The sequence below is a fragment of the Hyla sarda genome, chromosome 1 (genome assembly GCF_029499605.1).
Source record: "Hyla sarda isolate aHylSar1 chromosome 1, aHylSar1.hap1, whole genome shotgun sequence".
Classification (NCBI taxonomy): domain Eukaryota; kingdom Metazoa; phylum Chordata; class Amphibia; order Anura; family Hylidae; genus Hyla; species Hyla sarda.
Window position 1 is genome coordinate 570,102,015 of NC_079189.1, and position 18,414 is coordinate 570,120,428.

The 18,414-nt window shown below is 46.9% G+C and overlaps 1 protein-coding gene and 1 pseudogene across 2 annotated transcripts in view; both read left to right on the plus strand.

The window, feature by feature from the left end:
* The window catches only part of EPG5 (ectopic P-granules 5 autophagy tethering factor), a 167,160-nt gene that overhangs the window by 31,038 nt on the left and 117,708 nt on the right, over positions 1–18,414 (plus strand). For both annotated transcript variants that reach the window (XM_056543389.1, XM_056543398.1), the window contains exons 5-12: positions 1,152–1,259; positions 1,744–1,817; positions 2,800–2,902; positions 3,832–3,946; positions 6,426–6,576; positions 8,744–8,899; positions 9,549–9,706; positions 11,065–11,219. In XM_056543389.1, coding sequence (XP_056399364.1) covers positions 1,152–1,259; positions 1,744–1,817; positions 2,800–2,902; positions 3,832–3,946; positions 6,426–6,576; positions 8,744–8,899; positions 9,549–9,706; positions 11,065–11,219 — 1,020 coding nt within the window. The remainder of the gene's footprint in view (positions 1–1,151; positions 1,260–1,743; positions 1,818–2,799; positions 2,903–3,831; positions 3,947–6,425; positions 6,577–8,743; positions 8,900–9,548; positions 9,707–11,064; positions 11,220–18,414) is intronic.
* LOC130337514 (U2 spliceosomal RNA) lies at positions 8,931–9,093 on the plus strand (annotated as a pseudogene).

The following is an 18,414-nucleotide window of genomic DNA, read 5'->3' on the forward strand; positions in this document are numbered from 1 at the left end:
TATCTCCAGTTGCCATGTCATACGCTCCGGTGTTCTGGGATGCCCCCTTTTCAGGGCATTCTGCTCCCTTTGTGGCCTTATTCCTTCTGTCTCCTCCTTTGTGGGTCAATGTACTCCCGGGGCGGTGGGCGTTCCGGTCATCTGGATTACTCTACTCGAGCTTCTTTCGCCTCCCAGGTGCTCGCGGGGGGCCCCTTGGACGGAGGTTTTGGGTCTGCAGCTGTTCTGGTCATCGATTTTCTGCACCAGGCCTCTCCACAGCCAGTCTCCATCCTGCTTTCTTTTTTCCAGTGTTTTTCAGGTCTCCACCTTCCGTACTCGCCTTCTGCTCAGGCTTGCGCTGCTCTCCCTGGCATTCTCTTGCTTGTGCCCTTTTCCATTTTTGTTTCCCAGCCGGATTAGCCCTCTGAGTTGATGCCTACCTCCTCCCGGAATGGTTACGGCCCTTCTGGCTTCCTAGTCAACCTTTTCTTGTCTCTCTTTATGGGCCGTAGCTTTGGAATCTCTAGATAGGACGGTCTCTTCCTTGTCGTCTTAGTCCTTCTCCATGGATGGGCGATCTTCCGGGAGCTCAGTTTGTGGGCCTCGGTTGTCTCTGCACTGGAACTCGTCCGCAGGCCTTACGGTTGAGTGGGTTCGGTCTCTGGACTGATTCCCCTTTTGCTGTTGGTTGTTTTTCCCTCCCTAGGGGACTGCTTTGGTATAGGTGTCCCCCAATGAAGAGCAACCGAGAAAAGGAGAATTTTTTATACTCACCGTAAAATCTCTTTCTCATAGCCTTCATTGGGGGACACCGCACCCACCCATTTCTTCTTTCTTGGTCTGAATTTTCTTTTCCGTTTTTTTTTTTTCTATCCAGGATTCCTTTCTGGGGTCCTTCGGACATATTTCTTTGTTGGCTTCTCCTACTGCTTGGTGACAAAACTGATTACCTCACTTCCAGTGGGCTGGTATATCCTGCCAAGGATGAGCCAACTTTTTTTTCCTAGTGTCAGTGCCTCCTAGTGGCAAGAGCATATACCCATCAGTAAGGTGTGCCCCAATGAAGGCTACAAGAAAGAGATTTTACGGTGAGTAGAAAAAAAATCTCCTTATTGCAGTCTAGAAGATCCCAATATTGCTCTCACTTTATGAATAATCTTGTCTCATAGGTGTCTGTGCTACTGAAGGTTGGATGTCTTGGGGACCACCTGTTCCTCTTGAATCATGTCCTGCGCTGTCCAGCCGGGGTTAATAAATGGGCCACCCCATTTGTTCAAGTGAGTAGCCAGTCCATTTGCAGCATTCATAAAATTATGTATATATATATATGTATATTATGATTGTGTACTCTATTAATGGGTAAGCAAGAAAAACTGCAGCAGCATTGTAACTTAAATGCATAAAAAGCTACGTAGAGCTATTGTTCACCAAAGTGTGTTACAACCAGGCAGGTCGTACTTGACCAAGGCTGTATGGCACAGCTGAATATTTGCAACACACTTTGGTGAACATTAAAGCTCTATGTAGCTTTTTGTGCATTTGAAGATATGGTGGTGCTTCTGTATTACTTGCTTACTTTTGGATATGCCAGGTCCCATGAGGTCAGGGGCCTAACACTGCGTGCTCTGAATTGTATGAGGCATGACCTTTTATTTGAAAGTCTTCATGGGTGGTGCTGCTTTAATCAGACTGAGTATAAATAATGGGGGTTACTGAATATGTTCCTGTTATGCCTTAAAAGTCTCTTTCTAAATGTTTTAGGTCCGAGTCTTGCACAACCCGGCTGGCGTGTTTCACTTTATGCAGCAGCTGGCGGTTCTCATGTGTCCCATAAGGTGAGACCTGACAGTCAGTTTTTATATGACTTTTTAACCCCTTAACGACGCAGGATGTATATTTATCATATCGCGTCGGTCCCGGCGCTAATCAACGGCCGGGACCCGCGGCTAATACCACACATCGCCGATCGCGGCGATGTGCGGTATTAACCCTTTAGAAGAGGCGGTCAAAGCTGACCACCGCTTCTAAAGTGAAACTGAAAGTATCCCGGCTGCTCAGTCGGGCTGTTCGGGACCACCGCGGTGAAATCGCGGCGTCCCGAACAGCTGATCGGACACCGGGAGGGCTCTTACCTGCCTCCTCGGTGTCCGATCGACGAATGACTGCTCCGTGCCTGAGATCCAGGTAGGAGCAGTCAAGCGCCGATAATGCTGATCACAGGCGTGTTAATACACGCCTGTGATCAGGATGAGCGATCAGTGTGTGCAGTGTTATAGGTCCCTATGGGACCTATAACACTGCAAAAAAAAAGTTAAAAAAAAGTGTTAATAAAGGTCATTTAACCCCTTCCCTAATAAAAGTTTGAATCACCCCCCTTTTCCCATAAAAAAAATAACAGTGTAAAAAAATAAATAAACATATGTGGTATCGCCGCGTGCGTAAATGTCCGAACTATAAAAATATATCATTAATTAAGCCGTACGGTCAATGGCGTACGCGCAAAAAAATTCCAAAGTCCAAAAAAGCGTATTTTGGTCACTTTTTATAACATTAAAAAATGAATAAAAAGTGATCAAAAAGTCCGATCAAAACAAAAATCATACCGATAAAAACTTCAGATCATGGCGCAAAAAATGAGTCCTCATACCGCCCCGTACGTGGAAAAATAAAAAAGTTATAGGGATCAGAAGATGACATTTTTAAACGTATAAATTTATATGTGTTGCATTCAAATTGTAGAATACAAATTTTAGGGACTATTCCAGAGTTAGAGTGCAGCTAAAAATAAAGTAATGCCATGTTTTGTTTTATCCACAGAAATCGAGCAGACTTCCTTTGCCATATGAAACCCAATGAAAGAAAGTGTTCTTCAGGAAAAGAGTCCGGAAACTGGACTTTGGTGGATGAAGGTGGTGAGGAGGTCAGTGCTTTAGTAAAGGATTCGTTTTTGATAAATTTTTTGTGTCTAATGTGAACCAGTGAACCACGTGAATCATTCATGAAGATCTATCTAGATAATCACAGGAGGATCCAAATAATGAGTTGTTGCTTTAATTTTAATTTTTTACTGCATGACAAACCTATTTTGTGCTATGCCTCTACTGTTTTTGGATCTACTTTCCTACTTGACCACTTTCCTCATTGAAATGAATGGAGAAGTGGCTGCTCTTGCCCGCTGCTCCCTTCATTTAGGTGTATGGATTTTACAGAAATAGTTAAATGGGCACTGTCAGATACAAAAACTTTTCATATGTTGTAAAGCATGTAAAACCAATAGGTTTTGCAATTGCTTTCATCAGAAAATTTTCAGTATTTCATACCGAAAAAGCCGAAACAACTGCCCCCCCCCCCCCCCGCTTGCTTGGACACGTACTAGTCCTGCTGTGTCCATGCATCATCACCTATGTGATGGACACACTTCCTTGATTGACAGCTGTGAATGCAGGGCTCACAGCTAGAGGAAAAATCCTCCCACTGTCAGCTTGTGTCCCGCTACTGTTAGGGAGGACAAGCTGGGAGTTGTAGTTTTGCTCATGCTAGAGGAGATGTGAGCAGACAGCCTACTGAGGGAGGGGGCGGAGACCTGCACAGTGAGGCCACGCCCCCTCCCTTCGAGAGGAATTCAGACTAGTGAGCTAAATTAAAAGTATAATAAAAAAAGAAATAAAGGTGCTAGATGTACATGGTCAGAATTAGGTACTGAGTGATATATTTAAAAAAAATTTTTGTTGGATCTGACGGGTACGCTTTTAAGTAAGCAGCAAGCAAAATACGTGTCTTTTTGAGCTTCATTATCATGTCATTCTTACATCTTCTCCCCCGTTCTTTCTTTACTCACACTTAATGCAGGATGAAGATCCAGAGACAAGTTGGATGCTATTGTCTGAGGATGACCTCATCTCCCTTTTGGGACAGTTCCCTTTTCATGAACTTTTTAAGAATGTTCTTGGATTTACCTCTAGAGGTGAGCTGAACCAAGCATTTATCCTATTTAGATGGCTCTTTATGGGAATTGTAGTCTGCAACTTTACTAAGCACAAGATATTGGACTGACCTCCCAGCGTATATTTACTTTCTTATATCAACTCTTTCACACGGAACACCATATATACCACAGCTGCGTGCTAGGGGACTATAAAGCGAGCTTAGGAGCTATCGGCAGCTGAGACTCACTGTTCATGACTGATATCATCAATCACACTGATGTTGGTAATTAACCCTTTAGGTGCCACACTCAATGCCGAGTTAGTGCAGTGTGGTCCCGAACATAGCGGCCAGAGGGGGTACCCCAGATAAGTGTGTGTGTATATATATATATATATATATATATATATATATATATATATAAATATAGTAGAAGAGGAAAGCAGCACTCCTGTGGTAGAGGTGAACGGGTGCCTCCCTGTTGTTGATCTGGGTCAGAGATCCGAGTCATATAGCAAAGTAGAAGCAGTGGCACTCCAGATTGGTGAAATAAAGTGGTGTCTTTATTTACTCCAAGGTGAGCTGCGTTTCGGCAGCCTCACACTGCCTTTGCCAAGCCTCACACTGCTTGACAAAGGCAGCGTGAGGCTGCCGAAACGTAGCTCACCTTGGAGTAAATAAAGACACCACTTTATTTCACCAATCTGGAGTGCCACTGCTTCTACTTTGATATATATATATATATCTTCAAAGCCACCACACTATGGGATACGTTCCCATCCTGCCTCTCTGTTGTCTTCTCTTGCTGCTTGATATTCTTTGCCATCCTTCTCTCCCCTTTCCTACTTCTCTTGCAGCTCTGCGAGCCAGCTCACTCTCTGAGAGAAGCCCCCACTCTCCTGTTCTGTGAGCAGAGAGAGAGGTTCAGTGTCTGATTGGCTAAGGCTGCACACACCTCCCAGTTCTCTGCACTAAAGAGAGCATGACTCATCAGTGCAGGGCAGAAACCATGTGGTCTGTGTCTCTCAGGAGTGTGGGTGCTGCTTTCAGAAAGGGATTTGGACAAAGACAGAGTGGATGGCTGTGACAACCAAAGAGTGCAAACCGCTCTATATAGTTAATGAATGGTATTTAGACAATTAAATAGTTGATGAGAGGGTAAGGATGGGCTATGGGTTTAGTTCCCTGGACTACCCCTTTAACTCTGTGCCGCCCGATCACCGATCTTCGAATACAGTCTGCCTAGGCAATCCGTACAAGTTGATCAACATGTGAAATAAAAAAAATATATTTATAGAAATATAAATAAGCTCCTCCTTAATTTAAATCACCCTCCTTTTCACTCTGTAAAAAAATAAAACCATAAACAAAAAAGCATATTTAGTATTGCCTCGTGTGAAATTTTTTTAAACTATTAAATATAAACTTACCAAACACAAGAAATGCAGATTTTTGATCACATCATATGCAAGTAAAAAATGAGGCAATAAAAAATTCCTCTTGAAACAAAAATGGTACATATGAAAACTACACTATGGTGCAAAATAAGCTCCCGTACAGTTCTGTATACAGAAAAACAAAAATGTAATCATGCTTACTTTTTTCATTCATACATAATTTTTTTTTTTTTTTTACAAAAAGGAATTTTTTTTAAAGTAGTAAAATAACACACAACCTATGTAAATTAGGTAATCGTTTGGACCTACAGAATAAAGATTTTTTTTCTGTAAAGTGCACTGCGTAGAAGCGATACCCAAAATTGGTGGTATTACTTTTTTATTTTTTTATCCTGCAAATATATATATATATATAAGACATTACAGAGTACAATTGGTCCAGCACTCGCATGTAGAAATAAAATAAGTGGTTACTTGTTGCTAGGATATTCCCTTTACATGTGATTATAGGCATTGCTCCACCATTAAATAACACATTTATTGTAAAGATTATAATAAACCGTTATGTGCGCAGTTACCTACTGAATTGTGTGCTTGAGGACTGCCCAGTCACTTTGCTCCTTTGCCTACTGAGCTAAGTGCTGGAGGACACACATGCTCAGTTAGGACACATGCTCAGTTACACCTCTCAAAACCAGGGCTCTGCATAGGGATCCTCTGTTCACTGCACAAATCTTACAGAAATAGCTTTCTGGCCTGCTTGTCAGAGCACCTGCCATATATGGCAGTATAGCTGAGAAGATTCTTTCCGTAGCGAAAGTAAGAAAAGACTACTGTCCGCTGCCCGAGGGGAAAGGAGACTGATTTTGTACAGAGCTCGTACCCTGCTTCACCAAAAGGTACACACAGAAGCAAAAGAAAAATGAAAATGTGTATAAAATATTGAAAACTGCCCATAAAATTCTTTTGTAGTAGTAACATGGAATGGGAGGGGAAGATAAAAAAACAGACTGCTCCAGTTGTCTTGAGAAAAGATCAGGAAAAGAAGTGGGAGTGGCTTACTGGGCCCAGTTTACTGGAAATGCATGCCAAAAATACTGATTGCATTTTTATTTCCAATAGGGGAATATTATCCTGAGAAAACCACTCCCCAGGAAATGATGAAGATTTTTGCCTTTGCCAATTCTTTACTTGAGCTTTTGGCCCTCGGATTAGAGACCTTCAACAGGGCACGGTATCGACAGTTCGTGAAACGGATCGGATGCATCATACGGTATTTTCTTTTTCTGCTATTTCACATTATTGCAGATATTTATTCTGTGCAGTGGCAGACCAGGGCGTCTGGCTATCTTAAGTTATGGGACATGGGGCTATTGTGTAAACCTGGCCAACAGATGTCTGTGGAGATTTCCCTAATAGTGAAATACTGGAAAAACTCCTTTGGGCTAAACATACATACTACTCCTCCTCTGTAATTTTGATCAACTTTGGCTCTTGAAGGGATATTCTAGTCTAATATAAAGAATATGTGATAAATGCTACATAGGAAGGGGTCCAACCAGTGAGATCCTCACTAATTGCTAGAACAGGGGACCTCAGTTCCTCCAGTTACAAAATCACAGCTAGAAGTAGTTTGAATAGAGCAGAGTTTAAAGGGGTACTCCACTGGCCAGCGGTCTTAAGTAAACGTTTTGAACTCTGTTTTCTTGGTCGGTTTTCATTGGGGGACACCAATACCAATGGGTATAAGCTCTTGCCACTAGGATGCGCTTTCACTGGGAAAAAAAGTCTGCTCCTCCCTGACAGGATATACCCGCCCACTGGAATTGAGGTAAGCAGTTTAAGCTAGTGTCAGTAGGAGGCAAGACACAGGTCTGGGAGCTCTCCCAGACCTGGTCTATTATTTTATTATTTTCTCGTTCAGAACGTCTAGTTAGGTTCTTTTTCCTTTTGTTATTTTTCTAGGTTGGGCGACAGGAGCACTGCGCTACCTGTTCTCCCACATGCAACAACGGGGCACGAAACATAAGAGTATGGGCCATCAAGCCCATTTTTGCCACCGGACAGTGCCTGGAGGTAGTACCTTGGTCCGGATTCCCCACGTGCCCCTACCCGCCTCGCTATGCCAGCTTGGCGTGATGTAGCGCGGCCTTTAGCTGGCTGAAGACTTCAGGGTAAGTATGAGAAGATGGAGCCATGGGTGCCCTTTCTCTGATGTGCCCAGCTCCTCAGCCGCCATTACACGTGGCTGTACTGGGCCGGGGGTTCTTCCGGGAGCTCAGTTTGTGGGCCTTGGTTGTCTCTGCTCGGGATCTCATCCGCGGGCCTTATGGTCGAGTGGTTTCGGTCTCTGTCTGTTTCCCTTTCTCTGGTGGTTGTTTTTTCCCACCCTAGGGGACTGCTTTGGTATGTCCCATCAGTATAGGTGTCCCCCAATGAAGAGCGACCGAGAAAAGGAGATTTTTTTTTTCTACTCACCGTAAAATCTCTTTCTCGTAGCTTTCATTGGGGCACTTCTTACTGATGAGTATATGCTCTTGCCACTAGGAGGCACTGACACTAGGAAAAAAAAGTCGGCTCCTCCCTGGCAGGATATAGCCGCCCACTGGAAGTGAGGTAATCAGTTTTGTCAAAAAGCAGCTGGAGAAGCCAACAAAGAAACCTGTCCAAAGGACCCTAGAAAGAATCTTGGCTAAAAAAATTAAAAAAACGGAAAAGAGTATCTGGACAAAAAAAATGAAGAAATGGTTGGGTGTGGTCTTCCCCAATGAAGGCTACGAGAAAGAGATTTTACGGTGAGTACAAAAAAATCTCCTTTTTGCACTGCGGGGGTCGGCTACGCCCCTCATGACATCATGGTCACGCCCCTCCCATTGACTTGCATTGAGGGGTGTGTGACCATGATGTCACAAGGGGCGTGGCCAACTCCTGCAGCGCTAAAACAATGTTCGTAACATTTACTTCCGAACGCTGGCCAGTGGAGTACCCCTTTAAGCATTGGCCCTGCCTCTCCATTTAAAGTCTGTGACAGATGAAAATAGGTAAGTTATCTGAATGATCTTTGGTGTGTGGTACTGAAGGAAATCTGCTCTATTGGTCAGAACCCTCATGTGTTTTGGTCATAGCTGCGGATCGTAGTGCATTCCTTCTATTTAAAAAGGCATTGTCTTTTTAAAGCTCTTGCCAACACAATACAAGCTTATTTATGTGAATGAACTTTTTTTTTTGCCATGCAAATATTAGAGGGACATACAGCTTGGCTGTCTTGAAGGTAGGACAGGGTGCTTCTTAAAAGATTATTTTCATCTTAGACGTTAATGGCATATCCACAGCATGTTTTTTTTCCGGCTAGTACATAGCTTACACATGCAGGCCATTCCTATGCAAATGTTTTATTATGTATGTGTTGCAAAATTTCATACAATGGTTGTGTTTTCCAGGATGACCCTGTGTTACATCAGTGACCACTGGGCTCTGTACCTGAGCAGTAACCGTGGCAGAGAACAGAGCTCAGAGCTCTACTCCCTGGGGAAGCTACAGGCCATATATGATGAGCTCTTCCTGACCGCTGTCCTCCATGTCCTCAAGGCAAAGAGGTAAGGCTGTTAACTAATGTATACATTTCCTATCTCTTCTCTTCTAAGATCATTTGTAGTCTCTGTTCTTATCAGTTTAATATCTGATACGTCCCCTATCTGGGGACCATATATTAAATGGATTTTTGAGCTTGCTTCCGTTGCCCTTTGCATTGACCCGATATGGCAGTATCTTCGGGTACAGTGCACCAAAAAAAATTCAAAAATATAATTATTTCCTACAACTCCTAAACACATCACAGGACATATTGATATATATCCCTTTGTAGGCCAAATGTTGGTCATACACCCTACATAAAAATCGGCCAAATGTGACAATTGTTGTAGATTCGTGTATGGGGGTAGATACCAGCAAGCTAACAGGCATAGATATTTACTTTAGGCACAATACTTTTCCCTGCTTGTAATATTGGAGGACACAGAAGACAGTGGGCACAGGCTGCTACTAGGACGCATTTTTTATGCTTACATGATAGGTTCAGGCTACAAAAGATTATCAGTGTATGTGTATTGTGTGCATAGTGTACATTTTAGCATGCTTTTACAGACTGTACACTGAATAGTCACAAGTAGAGCCTGCACTTGCGTGCTTGACTTTTATATCAACACATTCACAAACGTATCTGTCTTTGCTGTCGTCTTCCTTTAGATTGGGCATTTGGCTTTTCATGTCCGAGATGCCATATGGAACCTTGTCAAGCGTCATGCTGTGGAAGCTCTTGTATATCATGCACTATGCTGAGAGCAAGGACGTGGAGAACCTATATTCGAGGATAGATGTGGCCACCTGCCAATCCACGTTGAATGGTATGTTACATTCACTATTAGCACCAGTGCCTTTTCCAATGTTAAAGTTTTGTACCTCTTCTTCCTCAAAGATTTAGCTTTCTCTAGAATAAAGAATCTTACATGCCCTGTGCCTGTTTATGTAGTACTTACCGTATTTTTCGTCCTATAGGACGCACCGGCATATAAGACGCACCCAATTTATAGGTGCAAAATATTAAAAAAATTAAGATTTTGAACCCAATAGTGGTCTTCAACCTGCGGACCTCCAGATGTTGCAAAACTACAACTCCCAGCATGCTGGGAATTGTAGTTTTGCAACATCTGGAGGTCCGCAGATTGAAGACCACTGCATAGGAGGTAATACTCACGTGTCCCCGTCGCTCCGGAACGTCTCTGCTGCCGGACGGGTATCCTTGCTCTCCGTCGCCGCCATCACGTCGTTACGCACGTACGCGACGACGTGATGACGAGGAAGGAGAGCGCCGGCCGTACAGGGGATCCCTGAAAGGAGAAGACACCGAGGAGGCAGGTAAGGTCCCTCCCGGTGTCCTGTAAGCACTAACCTGGCTATTCAGTCGGGCTGTTCGGGACCGCCGCGGTGAAGGGTTTTTCCCTTCAGACGCGGCGGTCAGCTTTGATCGCCGCGTCTGAAGGGTTAATACAGGGCATCACAGCGATCGGTGATGTCCTGTATTAGCCGCAGGTCCCGGCCGTTGATGGCCGCAGGGACCGCCGCCATAGGGGTGTATTCGCCGTATAAGACGCACCGACTTTTTCCCCCCAGTTTTGGGGAAGAAAAAGTGCGAAAAATACGGTAGCACATGTCCTCAGTTCCTTCATCCACAAATATAAAGGCTGTATATTAGGAGTCTTATAAAGATTGTGCCCCCCCCCCACACACACACACACCGGTGGTCACTGCAGAAAGTTAGACTTTTCTAAGTAGGAGAGCTTAATTAAATATAGTAGGAATATGGCCTTTCTTGCTTCTTCATTTTTATTTTCCTGCTAGTAGGTGTTGGGCCTTCTTAAGCTGTTTCTTTTACCTGTTGTTCTTTAGGTGCTGCCCTTAGAGCTGACTCTATTTTACTTTTCTGATATGGGTTATTTACCATTGAGGTTTTTATTTTTTTCTGCGGTGTCATTCCCTTATTGTGATAGGTCCCTGGATGCCAGACCTATGTAGAGAGCATCTTTGATTGCAATTTCACTGGACAAGCTGTCTAGATATTTGTTTATATTTGTAGTAGGAAAATGCAGCGGTTTTCTAACATACTAATAAGACCTGTAGGTTTGGCATGGTGCCTGTGGTTAGTACGGCTAACTTGGTCTGAATCAATGATGTTTCATTTGAGCATTGCTTTTTTTCCACATAGATCCTGTGAACCGAGAAAAATTTGAGGAGTATTTTTCTACAATGAACAGCTCTGAAGGAATCTGTCTCCTGACCACGTTTGCTCAGATGGCACAAACCAAGCGGAATGAAGTTGATGAGGAGCTGGTGAACACCATTGCATTAGAAATTTATGAGGTAAATCTACCGTGTGTGCCCTGTTAGATACAGTGTTTGCCAGTTATACATTTTAGATGAATTTAAGGCAGGGCTCACATGCATCAGTACTGTCCCGTACATTACAATAATGACCCCTTTCTCCGTCATCTCCTTTGTGGGACACAGAGACGTGGGTATATCTTGCTGACATTAGGCATACAAAGAGAATGTCGGCCCCTCCTGGCAGGATATACCCCGCCTACTGACTCTGAGCTAATCAGTTTTATCTTAGTGTCAGTAGGAGGCAGACACAGGTCTGGAGTTCTCCAGACCAGGTCTTCTTTTTTATTCTATAGCTAGGGCCTGTTTGTAGGTTCTTTTCTCCTTTTCATTTTCTCTTTTTTAGGTGGGAGTTCAGGAGCATGGCGCTACCTGTTCCCCCATATGCGGCTAAGGGGCACGGGGAATAGAGTATTCACCGTTAACCCCTACCCGCCAACAGCCAGCGCCTGGTGTTGTACTTTTGGTCCGGGTCCCCCTATCTTCCCTGCTCGTCTCGCTGTCTCAGCCTGACATGATGTAGGTGACCATAGCTGGCTGAAGACATCTTAGATGAGTATGGCGGATTAGGATGAGTATGTCCCTCTCCTTCCCCCAGCCCTCCTCCCCCTCCTTCCCTCCACAGCACCTCTTCATCTGCCTCTTGGGGTCCCCTATTACCTGGGGCCCCAGAGGGATTTTCCTGGGGTGATGGCTACCTTTTATTAATTCTAGGGGTTAGGGGTTTTCAGCCTCCGGGTCTTCTCCCTCTATGCACATGTCGGGGGTAGCGGGGCAACCTCCCCCTCCCCCCACCGCAGGCCTGCTTACTAGAGTTTTCAGCACTCTAGCGCCCGCCTGCAGCCTCTGTCAGCTCCGCTGCGGCGTGTGGCCGGCACGCTTTTACTTTTGTTTGAATCCACTTCCCAGGCATGTACGCACTGCGGGGTGCACATTAATTGAGGCTGCAGCCTACACCGGGACTTAGCTCCACCCACTTCCTGTATTACGGGCGTGCTGGCGGAGTGCTCACCCTCCTCTCTTCTGCGACCAATGATTTTTTTGCTTCTGGAGGTCAATTTCTGTGTGCCTCCCTCTCTGGCTCCAATAGGACGCCGTTCTAGTGCTGTGACTGCCCTGTTCCTGGGTCAGTGCAGCCGGCATCTCCACCTTCTCTCTGCCTGCTTGCCTGCAGCTGCTACCTGTTCAGCTCTAGCCGGGATACAGCACAGCCACAGCCTGCTTCCCAGCTTCAGTCAAGGGTTACAGCTCAGCTACAGCCTGCTTCCAGCTCCAGCCGAGGGACACAGGACCTGGGTGAGATTGTTCCATTTTATTGCTGACTATTTCTCACTAGCAACTATGTCCGACCCCAGACCCGAACCCCCCAAGACAGGCGTCCGCAGCCTTGGTCACCTACTATTCTTGTGTGGTTCCACTGAATCCACCTGTCCCGCCTAGTCCACCACGCGCTCCTTCCCCCCTTCTCCTTCTTCTCAGGATGTCCCTCCAGAAAGTGTGGTGTCTGCCCCTCTCCCAGAGTGGGTTTTCTCCCTTTCCCAGTCGATCTCCAACCTGGCTAGGGTCTACAGATCAGTGGCTTTGGCCTTGGAGTGGTCTTGCTTGGTCTCTCCTGACCCCCACTCCCAGCGCTCTCACAAGCGCCCTAAAGTAATTTCTCCATAGTCGTGTGTTCGGGATATACATTCTTCCCGTAGGTCATTCTCCTCTTCACCAGCTCACCGGAAGCGCCCCAAGTCTAGGGGCCGCTCCCCCAGTGACCATCCCAGGTCCCAGACTCCTCGTTCTAGGTCTCACATGCCCTAGTCTAAAGCTACCACTGCACGCTTCCACTCTCCAGGGGAACTAGTGGATGACAAGTCGGAATCTACCTCGGATCATGAGGACCACTCGGCCATGTCTGATATGGTGGACAGCTTGGTGTCAGCCATCAGGGACACTTTTCATCTGGAGGACCCAAGAACTTCTGATCCTGATCCAGAATTTTTTTTTTTTTTTTTTTGCCGCTCTTGACATTCCCCCAAGGCTTTCAGTTCTCATGCTGAATTTGACGCCATACTGGACGCGGCTTGAAAGCATCAGGACAAATGTTTCCAGGGAACCAAGAATATTCAAGCTCAGTTTCCCTTTCCTCCGGATCTGGTTTCCAAGTGTCCCAAGTGGATGAGGTTTCTGATTCGGCCTCCGACTCAGAGGGCTGCACGGATATGCCTGATGTGGTGTACTCATTGGTTTCGGCCATAAGAGACACCTTCCAGCTAAAGGACCCAGGAACTTCGGAGATGTCTCCAGAAGTCTCCTTTCTTCATGCCCGACCGGCATCCAAGACTTTCAGCTCTCTCGCTGAATTTAATTCCCTGCTGGAATCCGCCTGAAGGCACCCTGACAAAAAGTCTCAGAAAATGAAGAAGGTTCAAGTGCGGTATCCCTTCGCAAAGGACCTCATTGCTCGGTGGACCTCCTCTCCAACTATGGATCTACCGGTCTCTTGCCTCTCTAAGGCGACTGTCCGGCCGTTGGCTTATGCGGCTGCCTTCAAGGATCCAGCGGACAAGAAGGTGGAGATTTTGGCAAAATTTGTCCTTTGAGACAGCAGGTTTCTCCTTTCTTCCTGCTTTTGCTTCTGACTGGGTGTCAGATGCCCTTTCAGTATGGTCTCCCAACTCCGCCAGGGTAGTATTCAGGATCCCTCCTGGGGATTTATCTAGACTAGCTCTCCGATGCTCCTATGCCAGAGATTTTCTGGGTTCTGCTTCCATGCGCAGCCGGTGTGCTGCCTTTGCCATAGGCTACCTTGTAGCCCTCCTTCGCTCCATGTGGCTTATAGCCTGGAATGCGGACACAGCCTTCAAGAAGTGAGGCGACGGGCGGAAAGAGTTCCTTATACCTCTGGATAAGGCTCGCAGAATCACTTTCCATCGGAAGTCCTCCTCCTTCTGGTCCTGCGGCACCTTCACGGGACTAGGGCTCCCTCCTTCCTGACCCATCCATCCCGGAGGTCGGCTAACCGTTCCGGCCGTTTTGCCACCCCAGCAGACACCCGTAGGCCTACCTCGGCCTGAGGGGCCGCCCCCACACGCCAACTTTTCTCGGGTGGTTGGTCGTCTTCTCTTTTGGGATGCCTGGACACGCACTTTCAGGTATGTTGTAGCCAACGGATACAGGGTCGAATTTGCCTCCCTTCCATAGGACTGCTTTTTTCTTTCCCGGATCCCCCGATCCTCCTCTCTAGCGGAGGCATTTCGGGGCGCGTTCCAGTTCCCTTTCATCCAGGGCGTAATTGTCCCTGTTCCTTCAAAGGAACGTTTTCAAGTTTTTTTTTGTTCCAACCTCTTTGTGATCCCCAAGACGGGCGTTGCTGTTCACCCAATATTGGTTCTCGAGCATCTCCACCAGTATCTTCTGCTTCCCATTCCAAATGGAGTCTCTCCGTTCGGTGCTGGATTCCATGGTTCAAGGGGAGTTCTTCTTCTTCCCTCGGTGGACATCAAGGATGCCTGCCTCCACATTCCAATATTTCCCGGTCATCAGCGGTACTTCCGCTTTGCAGTTCCGGAAGGCCATTTTCTATTGTGGCTCTCCCTTTCGGTCTGATCACTACTCCGCGGGTCCTTACCAAGGACCTGACGCCTGTGATAGCCCTGTTACGGACAAGAGTTGTTTCAGTGATTCCTTTCTTGGACAACCTCCTGATCAGACTCTGGGGAGTCTTAGTCTCAACCTCCAACCCTTGTTTTCTCTTCGGTTGGATAGTTAATCGTGACAAGTTCAACCTCTCTCCTGGGGCTCCAGTTCGACGCGGCCTCTGCCCGCTTTCGACTCTGCCGGACATTCAGATGACTCTCTTGTCAGGAGTCAGATAACTTCGGCATCCTGCTCCAGTTTCCATTCGCTTTTGCATACTGTCCTGGGTCGGTTGCTGGCGGCCGTGGAGGCCGTGCCATTCGCACAGTTTCATCACCAACCCCTTCAGCTGGTGATTCTCTTCCAGTGGGACAGGTACCCTTTCTCTCTCGACAGTCTTGTCGGCCCCTTCTATGGTGGCTTCATTTCCCCCTGCTTTTCAAGGGTGCTACTTCCTGCCGGTCTGTTGGACTGGGGAGGTATTTTCAAGGACCGGCCGGTCTGGGGTCTTGGTCCCCCCAGAAGCCCTTCTCCCCATCAACATGCTGGGACTAGGGCAATTCTATCTTTGTTTGCTTCTTCGGGAAATTCCCTTCTTGGCGGAACTCAAGTTTCCGACCATCTCAGCGATCTTCAATTCCGGACAAACTCAACTGGTAGGTGGTCTGTCTCAGCTGGTCCTCAGCCATCCAAGGCGAGTGGTCCCTACATCCGGAGTTGTTTGCAGTGACCTGCAACCTCTAGGGTGCTCCAGGCATGGACCTCTACTTGTCCCGTTACAACTGCAGCATTCCTCTCTCTTGGTCGGGCTTTGCCCTACCTTATCTGTTTCTTAGTCAGGCCTGGCCCTACCTTATCTGTTTCCTCCCCTTCCTCTCATTCCAGAGTCCTGAGGAAACTCCCAGCAGAGGGCATTCCCGCCATTCTCGTGGCCCAGACTGGCTCCGCCGGGAGTGGTACGTCGTCGCGGTCAGGCTCCTAACGATTTACCGCTGTGCCTTCCCTCTCGCCCAGACCTCCTATCTTAGGTCCCCTGTGCCACCCCTATTTACCGTCTCGGCTTTTGACGGCGTGGAGGTTGAGACCGAGGTTTCTCTTCCCAAGTGGTTCGCACTATGCTGAGGGCTCGCAAGCCTTCCTCTGCGTAGATTTACCACCATACCTGGCGGTCTTATTTTCATTGGTGTGAATCTCAGCCTTTTTTCTCTGGTCGTGGTTTTCCTTCCCCGACCCCTTTTCCCTTTCCAGTCAGGGTTGGCCCAAGGGTTGGCTCTTGGCTCCCTTTAGGGTCAAAGTTCGGCCCTTTTCATTCCTTTTCAAAGTCCTCTGGCGTTCAATTCTCATGTCCAGACCTGCTTCAGGGAGTGGCACACACTGCCCCTCCTTCTTGGTCCCTTCTCCCCCTTGGGACTTACACTTGGTCTTAGGTGCCCTGCAAGGCGCTCCTTTTGAACCTCTCAGGGACATTCCTCTTCGCCTCCTTCCCTGGAAGGTGGCGTTCCTTATTACTCTTACCTCTGTTAGGTGGGTGTCAGAGCTGGCAGTTTTCTCCTGCCGTTCTTCCTTCCTGGTTGTATACCAGGTCAAATTGTTTTCCATCCAGGTCCGTCCTTTTTACCTGAGATGGTTTCGACTTTTTAATCTCAATGAGGACATCATCCTGCTGTCTTTTTGTCCTGCCCCTTCTCATCCCAGGGAGTTTGCTCCACAAACTGGTTGTGGAGAGGGCTGTTCGAACTTGTCTCTCAGTCACTTCCTTTCGGCAGTGTGACTCCTTTTTTTGTTTTTCTGGAAGGTCGTCTTACAGGACGACCTGCTTCTACGGCCACAATTTTTCGGTGGATCCAGTCTGCTTACTGCTGCAAGGGGAAGATTCCCCCTTCGGGGTTTTGGCACATTCCGCCCATTTTTCGGGGCATCCTGGGCCTTTCACTTCGTGGCTTCGGCCTCGCAGTTCTGTAAAGCGGCCACGTGGCCGTCTTTGCTCTTTTTCACAAGGTTCTACCAGGTTCATACTTTTGCATCAGCTGATGCTACTCTGGGCCGTAAGGCGTTGCAGGCGGCGGTGGTCCAGCCATTCACCTGACTGATTGCTTACCCACCCAAGGGACGGCTTTGGTACGTCCCAAGGTCTGTGTCCCCCAATGGAGCCGATAGAGAAAAGGAGATTTTTGTTCTTACCGTAAAATCCTTTTCTCGGAGAATCCATTGGGGGACACAGCTCCCGCCCTTTCTTTGGTGTTCCTGTGTTTGGTTACCTGTCCGAGGGTGTGTTCAGTTATTTTTTGTTCAGGTTGCCTCGGACTGGTCTTGGTTCTCTGCCTCTCGGTCATCTCCTACTGCTTGGTGACTAAACTGATTACCTCAGGCTCTGTAGGCGGGTATATCCTGCTGGGAGGAGCCGACTTTTTGGTTTCCATAGTGTCAAGTCTCCTAGCAGCAACAGCATATACCCAAGGTCTGTGTCCCACAATGGATCCTCCGAGAAAAGGATTTTACTTATCTGCATAAGTCCCATAGACTTTAAATGGAGAGGCAGTGTTTATAATCTACTCCATTCCGTTTTAAAGAGGAACACTCAGGATCCCCATTTACATAATTGGTGGGGATGCCAGTGTTGGATCTAAACTGTGAATAGGTGATAAGTTGTCGTTATAGGAAAACTCTCAGTGACAAAATTCAGTCAGTCTGTAGCCACCACTAGGGGGCACTTAACCAGGATGGGTTTATACAGCTTTCATTTAACTACTTTTTCTTTTTGAATTCTAGGGCTTAGACCTTTAGACATTAAAACAATGTAATTGATGCCAGGTTGACCCTTTTTTTTTTTTATTTTTTTTTTTTTAAAGTATTTATTTTTGCATATCAATTTACAGACATTACCAACCAGGTAAACATAAACAACAGCCCCCTGGGGTCCCAAAGACCTACTTCATCATAATGACAGGTCATCCATCAGCGGTAAGGAAGGGAACTATCTGAGACCCAACTGGAGAAAGTCTAGAAAACAGTAGCACACTGTAGGAGATCTACTGGGACAATCTAGCCGGGGGATCAGCCGATGCATCAATGAGAAGCCAGGGGGTCCACACCTTATCAAATTTCTTAGGACACTTGCGACTCACATACAACGCCAGGTTGACCAGTTAATGAGTGAATAGTGTGATTTGGAACCGTTAAAGGGGTACTCCGCCCCTAGACATTTTATCCCCTATCCAAAGGATAGGGGATAAGATGTCTGATCGTGGGGGTCCCGCCACTGGGGACCCCCGCATTCTACCATACGGCACCCACCTGTAACGGCTTCCAGAACCGCTGGAGGCCCTCAGGTTAATACATCCCGACCACGGGGACATAAGATCGTGACATCACGACTCCGCCCCGTGTGACATCACACCCCGCCCCCTCAATGCAAGTCTATGGGAGGGGGTGTGAAAGCTGACACGCCCCCTACCATAGACTTGCATTGAGGGGGCGGGGTGTGACGTCACATGATCTTACGTCCCCGTGGTTGGGATGGTATTAGCCTGAGGGCCTCCAGCGGTTCTGG